This window comes from Dendropsophus ebraccatus, chromosome 3 (genome assembly GCF_027789765.1).
Source record: "Dendropsophus ebraccatus isolate aDenEbr1 chromosome 3, aDenEbr1.pat, whole genome shotgun sequence".
Lineage (NCBI taxonomy): Eukaryota > Metazoa > Chordata > Amphibia > Anura > Hylidae > Dendropsophus > Dendropsophus ebraccatus.
In genome coordinates this window covers 115998404-116007605 of record NC_091456.1, presented here as the reverse complement: position 1 = coordinate 116007605, position 9202 = coordinate 115998404, and the positions used below count along the sequence as shown (strand labels likewise).

The 9202-nt window shown below is 44.5% G+C and overlaps 1 protein-coding gene across 1 annotated transcript in view; it reads left to right on the top strand.

Moving 5' to 3' along the window:
* Positions 1-9202, top strand: part of CHAF1A (chromatin assembly factor 1 subunit A) — a 157977-nt gene that overhangs the window by 147413 nt on the left and 1362 nt on the right. The window contains 1 exon segment of the mRNA XM_069964527.1: positions 6243-6348. Coding sequence (XP_069820628.1) covers positions 6243-6348 — 106 coding nt within the window.

Genomic DNA, 9202 nt, shown 5'->3' with positions numbered 1-9202 from the left:
AGGTATATAAAGTAGAATGTCACAGGTAAACAATCTCCAGAATCACTAGGATATGTAAAAGCATTCCCAAGTTTATAAAGGGGAACTCCATGTAGAGGTAAAAAAAAAAAAAAAAAAACAGCTGTAGAAGCAAATAGCATTGCTTACCTGTCTAACCTAGTTTTGAAACTACCAAAATCCATTTGCTTTGGGTTGTTTTTTTGTTCTGTAATTTGTGGCTGTACTTCCTGGTTGAGCAGTTGTACACAGTACTACAGGTTCCAGAATGCAATGCTTTCCCTCAACTGTTCATCACAGTCCTTCACTCTGCCAATTCCCCGCCCTAAACCATTGAACTTCTAGGCTGTGTTCACACATTGCAGTTTCATTGTGTTACTGAATTAATTGCAGTACTTTATCATGTCATTGTGGTCCCACACACACAGCACCCTGTATTCTCTACCTGAAACACCCACAGAGCACACCGTAAATTCAAAAATGTCTTTACTTTATTCCAATATCGGCGTTATAGGTAGTTTAAAAAAAATTTATAAATCTTCATCACGTATTATAATCGAGCCTCTTTTTTTCTTTGACCTTGAGCTCCACAAAAAAGGACTTAATCCGATATCTTACATGGGATATACTGTTTATGCTTAGTTTTTTGTCCAGGTGGGATTGGCAGTGGCGGCTCTGATCCTCTCTGCCGTTTAGCATCATTTAATGCATCATTTTTGTGAAGATTGTGCAGTACTGCAATGAAACTCCTTCATATGTGAACATAGCCCTAATTTCCATGCCCTAATCATCTTTGTCTGGTCTCATCGCCATAGAATCTGCCAGAAAAACATTTCAGGCCCTCACTCATGTACCATCATCAACCTCCACATTTGTATTGCCCTGTCTGTGCCCTTACATAGTGCTTAGTCCACTCTGTATCCATATAGTTAGGCCCTCCTCTGTTCATTTGTATAATAGTTAGGCCTCCTTGTGCAGGAAACCTCCCGTCAGTATGTAGTATTCCTATGTAGGTAATTCCCCCATAGTAGGGCTGTGCGATATGGGCAAAAAATAAAATCTCGATTTTTAAGTTTTTGGACGATTCTCGATTTAAATCTCTATTTTTCTTCTCTTTTGCTAAAAAACATTTTTCTTGCAGTGGCAGATACTATTTTAATGGTTTGAGACAACTGTATTGCTTCCCACTGTAAAAGTGCTCCCCCTGTGCCCCCATGCAGTAGACAAGCCCCCTCTGCACCCCATATAAGTAACTTTGCCAAATATGTGCCACTCTGTGTCCCTATATAGTATAGGAGATCTTATTTGTGCCTCCATCTAGGTAGGGTGCAGTAGTGGAGGTATAGTGGATAAGGGTATAGTAGTACAAGTCCAGATGAGGGGTGTATTAGTAGTACAGGTATAGATGAAGGGTGTAATAGTAGTACAGGTATAGATGAGGGGAGACTGGGCCAGCTGGGGGTGACTGAAGGGGACTGGGGCAGATTGGGGCGACAAGGGCAGACTGGGGGTGACTGAGGGGGGCTGGGGCACCTGTGGGTGACTGAAGGGGACTTGGGGAGCTGAGAGTGACTGAGGGGGACTGGGGCAGACTGGAGGTGACTGAGGGGGACTGGGAAAACTTGGGGAGACTGAGAAGGAATGCGGCAGCTGGGAGTGACTGAGGGGGGGATTTGGGGTGACTGAGGGAGACTAGGACAGACTGGCGGTGACTGAGGAAGACTTGGGGGGGGTGGACTGGGGCAGCTCGGGGAGACTGAGGAGGAATAGGGCAGCTGGGAGTGACTGAGGGGGACTGTGGCAGACTGGCGGTGACTGAAGGGGATTGGGGCAGCTGAGCACATTCTCCCTCCCCCCTCCTCTCACCCCGGCACACACGCAGGTTCTGGTCTCTGGATGAAACTGCAGGATAAGGTAATCACGTTGCTTCAATTACAGGAGCTGTACAGTGGTAACGGGGGTCTGCACTGCCACCCCTGATCCTGCTGTACAGCTCCAGCTCCCGCAGCAGCACGATCACCTCCTGCAGTCTCCCCACGTCCTGTTTGCTGGCACACACCTGACCGCCCGTCGCTGCCCCACACAGCACTGCACGCCTGCTACTGCCACACAGCGCCGCACACAGCACCGGGCGAAGTTCTGGGCGAATTAATCAAATTCATTTGATTAATTGTCCAGCCTTACCCCATAGTTAGTCTTCCTGGTAGGTAAGCATCCCCTTAGAAATAACCACCAAGAAGTAAGCCCGCCCGTATGTAGTATACCCCTTGTAATTCCCCCAGTAGTTAGAACTCACCCCTCACCCTTAGACATCCAACCCATAGATAATCCACCTTGGTAGTTAGCCACTTCGCATTATGTAGTCATCTCCCATGGTAGTTAGCCCCTAACGTAGACATCTACCCTTTTAGTTAGCGCGCCCCCCCCCCCCCCCCCAGGCATCTCCTCTCAGTTAGACCCCTTTCTACCCATGTAGTCATCTACCCTGGCAGTTACTACATCTCCTTCCTATATAGTTTTCTCCTTTAATTAGTGCCACCCCCTCTCATGTAGGCAATCTATTGTAAATTAACTCCTTCTCCCCATGTAGGCAATCCACTTACATATGACATTGCTGGCTTGTACCGGGCTGCCCTGTAACTACATGGTGACAGCCGGAGACGACACAGCCTGACCGTGGAGGACACAGCCCTGTGGTGCAGGTGCTTGCAAGAGCCAATGGCACTTTACCCTGCCAATCAAAGCTCCTTAAGGACCAGATCCCTAATAGCTCATAGGCAATTTGCAGCACCCCAGAAGGCCCACTCGGCCGCCGGGTGCTGCAAGCAATGTCAGTCCAGGGGCCCGGATTACCAGGCCCCCTGTTTCTGTGGGCTCCATAGCAGCCGCTACAGTGGTAGTTCCGTCCCTGAAGTGAGCTCATGAGGTAAGCTCACTTCATAGCACATGGGGACCAGCCGAGTCCTTACTGTTAATGACTGTCTCTCTACCACAATCACTTGACTACCCGCCATTATTCCCTGCAGGGCAGCGATAGCGGCATTTTAATGTCAGTGACAAGAGCTGTATTCCTGTCACTATCCGATCAGTGTAATGCGGGGGGTTCCGATTGTTCTGACGGACTGCTGGAGGTCTCTTACGTTCCTCCTGGCAGTCAGATCGGCGATCAATGCAGAGTGTCGGTCACAGGCAGGCTCTATTTAATGATCCAAACCCCCATACAAAGAAACACATGAGTCCCCAAAGTTTAGTAGAGAAAAGTATTGTTTCAAAAAAAAAAAAAAAAAAAAGCCAAGACCATGAATAGTAAATATAATAAAAAAGAAAAAAAATGGCAATAGCAGCAGGGGGAGGGAACCGTACGGTTAAATACAAGAATACCAGAAACACGTTAGCTCATGAAAATTCATATATATATAAAGTGCGAACTGCCTTGTGCATCATATAAAAAAATTCCTTTATTCCATTAGTGTTTGAAAATAAATCTAAAAGAAAGGCATGCATGGCACAGCAAGTCCCATAGTAACTATAAAGTGCAAGTGTAACAGAAAACAAAACAGCCAACAAAACACAGTTATCACTGAACTCAAGGAGAACAGTGAAAAAAAATTCCAATTAAATACTCAATCAAGAGTCTCCACTGATGCCCCCAAAAATTTAAATATGCAAAACAGGAGTTCGTGGAGCCTCGGTTGCGAGTCTCAAAACACGGGATAGCCAGATATCTCTAGCCTGTTGCCACGGGGTGCCTCCATGATAGGGAGAGCCCCACACCACCCTGATAAATACCCCTTTAAGTCCTACTCGGTTGCGAGTATTGGAACATAAATAGGGAAACACCAGGGTGGCCCCTTTTTGTCAATGTCTAACTCAAGGTGCGAGTATTGCGATCATGACAAGGGCTTGCCAAGGCAGGCTTCCATCCACAGACAGCCGTTTCTGGGTTTTTGCCCCTCGTCAGTGTGGAGTAGGATTCTGGCTAGTTGGGGCAATAGCAAATCGACCAACAAAACATAGTTATCACTGAACTCAAGGAGAACAGTGAAAAAAATTCCAATGAAGTACTCAATCAAGAGTCTCCACTGATGCCCCCAAAAATTTAAATATGCAAAACAGGAGTCCGTGGAGCCTCGGTTGTGAGTCTCAAAACACTGGATAGCCAGATATCTCTAGCCGTGTTTTGAGACTCGCAACCGAGGCTCCACGGACTCCTGTTTTGCAGAAAACAAAACAGGAAAGGTAAATTGTGTCAGACATACAATGAAAGGTAAAAGAAGCATGTAAAATCACATAGAAAGATTGAAATCACACATGGAGGATGACAGATAAGCTAAGGGGCTGTATACCATGTGGGCCTCACGCCGAGAAACAGCCCAACGCACGTTTTAGGCCACGCCCTCGTCTATGTAATGATCGCAGATGACACTGATCACTACTATGCTATGGCATAGCAATGATCAGTGTTAGTGATGTAATGTAAAAATGTTAGTCCCCTAGGAGGACTTAAGTATAATATAAATTTTTGACCCTGCCCAAGATGACCCAGATGCGCCAATTTTCATTGGCCCCGGCAGGGCGATCGGGCGATCGGGGCTGCGGGCGGCTGGCTGGAGCATATACTTCACCTGGTCCCCGCTCCGGCTTGCTGAAGACATCGGGAACCGCCGGAGCCGGGATCAGGTGAAGTATCAGTTCCGGCGGCCGGGGGGTTAATGGGGTGGGCTGCAGACAAACTCGCAGCAGGGATGTACATCCCTGCTGCGTGTTTGTCTGCCATTAAAAGCATAGGGCCGGGATCTGCAGCGAGTCTCGCTGCAAAAACGCAGCATGGAGACTCGCTGCAGACCCGCCAAGTGTGTTTGTAACCTAAAAAACAAACTATGTTGTAACTTTTTGCCTAGTGATGTTTACTTTTTATTACCATATTTGTGTAGGTCGGACGTTTTGATCACTAAAATATAAAATCTATCTGCAATTCTGGTGCTTTTTCGCATGATTCAGGTAGTCATGCACTTTTTTTCTAAAACCTTTCTATTGCTGTGCACCATTATATATAAATCTGCAATCCTGCTGCTTTTTCCCCTCTTTTAGTTTACGTCATTTTCTGTACAGCATAAAGATTATGTTTTAATAAATTGGACAATTACGTACGCTACTGTATGTTTATTTAATTATTTTTAATATGTTTTATATCCATAATGGGATGGAAGGTGATTTTATTTTTTATTGAGGTATTTTTTTTAATTGTTTTATTTAATATTTTTCCACATTTGAAGTCCCCTTGGGGGACCTAAACTAGCAATCAATAGATTGCTTACACTGTTGATCAGTGTTTATTGGCGCTCTGCTTATAGAGCCTGCCTGTGTCAGACTCACTGAGCAGAAAGACGACCGGACCGCACAGAGGTCCGGCACAGCAATCGGGACCTCTGCTGTCACACTTCGGGGTCTCGATCATTAAGTGAGTCCTCTGGGGTTAAACATGACAGCCCATTGCCCCCTTTTTCATTTTATGAATAAAACATATAAAAATAAACGTATTATAAAATTAAAACTCTTAAGTAGTAACCGTTTTGCCACATCTGTCACTTTGTAAGTCTCCTTAGGAGAGTATACCAAACAGTTATAGTTAAAGTAAAGGAGATTCAGGCAGTCATGCACTTTTTTCTAAAATCTTTCTATTGCTGTGCACCCTTTCGATCCGTGGCCCAGTTCCCGTGTATGGCACCGTTCTGTTCACGGGTCCGGAGCCGATGCTCAAGGGCTGGAGGCTGGCCGTGCCGACCCCAGCGGCTCCTTTAGAATCAATGGAGCAGCGTCATAGAGGGGAGGGAATTCCCTCCCAATGGGGGCCGGCCACCAGTGCACCGGGCCGGGACCCGTGGATCAAAAAACTGACCACGGAGCCGTTGTATCGGTGGGTCAAATTAAAGAGGATGTACCTGATGTACATCCTCTTTTTAAACACGCATTACTGGTCACTAGGGTATTAATAAATAAAATCATTCAAACTTTGTATCACCCTGTATGATGTTAAGGTTTAGAAAAATATAGTTATACTATAGGTATACTATACTATGAGACTATGCCTTGGCCCATAAAACATTTTCATACAGCTGTGTTAACCAAAAATTTAAGTTATAGATGTGAGAATTTCATGAGGCCAGAGCTAAACTTTCTGTATTCTTGATGGGTCATTCTCCTGTCAAAACTGTTATGAGTCTTTTTTAATCTGTGTGGTATAGATAACAACATTGGAGTCAGATGGCTTTCAAGCAGACACTGAAGAGGATGAGGATGATGACAATGATGAAGATGATGATTGTTTAATCGTGGCACAAATTGAAAAAGGTTTGTCTGGTTGTTTTTTTTGTGTGTGTTTATATATGAAGGCACTGTTACTGTAATAATCTTCAGCCCATTAAGTTTCATACTTATTGACCCCTTCCCGCACAAGGGCCGCGTGGCAACCCCGCTCTGAACCGCCACAGCCCCGGGAACCATCACAGCCCCCATGTAGCCCGGGACCGCAGCTATTAGCGGGCATGCTCCGATCGCCGTTCCCGCGAATTAAGTCTTCAGATGCAGCGGTCAACTTTGCCAGCTGCATCTGAAGACTTACTGCAGCCACTACCTGGTGGTCTAGTGGGGAGGTCGCCCCGCGTGACGTTGTCATGGGGGGGGCTATCCCTGCTACTGGTGCCAGCAGGGGTCTGCGCCATGATGGCGCTGATCCCGGCTCTGCATTCTATTGCTTTTGGCTGCAGCAGCCAAAAGCAATAGAACAGTGATCTCATCGATCTATGCTGTATAACTATACAGCATAGATCTCAATGAGAGATCTGTGTGCATATACTAAAAGTCCCCCAGGGGGGCTTCTAGTGTGTGTGTGTGTGTGTGTGTGTGTGTGTGTGTGTGTGTGTGTGTGTGTGTAAAAAAAAAAGTTATTAATAAATAATCCCCTCCCCTAATAAAAGTTTGAATCACCCCCGTTTTCCCATTTTATAAAAAAAAATAACCATGTATGGTATCGCCGTGTGCGTAAGCGCAAAAAAATCCCAATTCCCAGAGAAATTGTAATAAAAAGCAATGAAAAAATTGCATATGTGCAATCAAGGTACCGATAGAAATAACACATCATGGCGCAAAAAATGAGCTCACAGCCCCATAGATTTTAAGGATCATACATTTGTTAACAATGGTTTGAATTTTTTACAAGCCATCAAATAAAATAAGTTATGCAAGTTGCACATCGTTTTAATCGTACAGACTTGTCAGTTTTTCCATAGGATACACTGTGTAAAAACAAAGCGCCGCCCCCCCCCCCCCCCCCCCAAAAAAAAAAAAAAAAAGAATTGTTTTTTTTTTTAATTTTTTTACTTTTCTTTTTATTTTTCAATTTGAACGCGCATATAATTTTTTTTTCTGGTTTCGCAGCATATTTTATGCAAAACTTCAGCCTGTCATTGCAAAGTACAATTAGTGTACGCAATAAATAAGGGCTCATGCGGGCCTGTAGGTGTAAAAATGCAACTGCTATGGCCTTTTAAGCACCAGAAGGAAAAAATGAAAACGCAAAATCTAAAATTAGTCCGGTCCAGAAGGGGTTAAAGCGACTGTATCCCCCTGCTAATCCCTGTTTGATTCCCCACATCTGTAGAACATGGATGGCGCTCTAGGGCTGCCAGGAAAACGTGTATACAGCCTGTGCTGCAGCATCCATTTTCTGCAGCCAGAAGTGACTCAAATGCAGAGCGTTGGGGTTTGGATAACAATGCCAAGCCCAAGCGTTTGCAACTACTTCAAGAACCCTGTTAAAGTACAGCCCAAGCATGAACCTGTAAAGCCTACTGACAAAACAAAAGTACATGATTTAAAGCCAATACATTACAAGACATTTTGCATAAACCTTACAAAGTTGACTAATTTGAAACCAAATCTGTATTCCCGTGTGACTGTAACACCTCCCTCCCCCCACAAAAAAAAAAAAACTACACATTTATGATAAATGTCTTGAAAAAACATGTAGTGGCTTTCTGTCAATGTAGCAAATGTAACAATTGACAAGGTTGGTGCTCGTTTGCAGTACCTTTACACAGCTGCAGTACCTTTACACAGCATAAATCGAGAGGCCCGGGCTTTGCAAACGATTTTTGTATTGTTTGTGAAGCCCGGAAAACTGACAGCACAGATATGTATGTATCTGTGTTGTCTGTTTAAAGATTACAAGCAGCAGTCTAAACTTGCATCCGCGCTACTTGTGATGCAGCACCAGTCCGGCTGCTGGCTGAATCTCCAGGCCCTGCCTTCTTCAGAATAATTTACAGCCAGAGGAGGCGGGGCTTGAAGATACAGGTGGTGGCTGAACTGAAGGAGACATGCTGGATCATAAGCAGCATGGATGTAAGTATAGTCTAATGCTTGTCATCATTAAACTGATAGCAGATACATACATATCTGTGCTGTCAGTTTTCCGGGCTCCACAAAAGATACAAGAATTGTTTGAGAAGCCCGGGCCTCTTAATTTATTGCATCGTGTAAAGGCACTGCAAATGAGCGCTAATTTTGCAGATTGTCGCTCGCGCCCCCCGTGACGAATAGATTCATATACATATCGGTGATGTCCGTTTCTTCTGCCAGACCCGCACAACACTGTTTTCACAGGTCGATGTGTGGCCGAAAATAATTAGTTGGATCAGATCAATATGAATCTCTACCTTTTTTGCTTTACGGCCTTCATTAATGGTTTTGTGTTATTCCCATGAAAACTGTTTGTCCCTAGCTTTTTGGACTCCTAGGTACCTAAAACAATGGCCTTTTTTTTAAAGAATTTTTATGTTCCTAAACTAGTCCTCCTGCAACATACATAATGGGCCCTAAAGCGGCATCAAAATAGACTTATTCCAATTTATGGAAAGAACCACACATCTCAAATATCTCCATCACCCCCCATTGATTTTTCTGGGTGCTCCAGGGAAAGTAACATATCTGCATAATTTAATTTGTCCTCCTTGTTTCTCATGCCAAACCCACTAATCCTTTTAATGGCTCATTTGCCATTCCAAACAGTATTGGAGACAGGGCACATGCCTACCCAGGTGCCCTTTTCTACTTAAATTATAGTGCTTGAAAAGCACTATATTGTATTCCGTATTCTTCTTTTTCCATTTCTTCTTCCAGCTATCTTTCTGCGATTAATACTTTG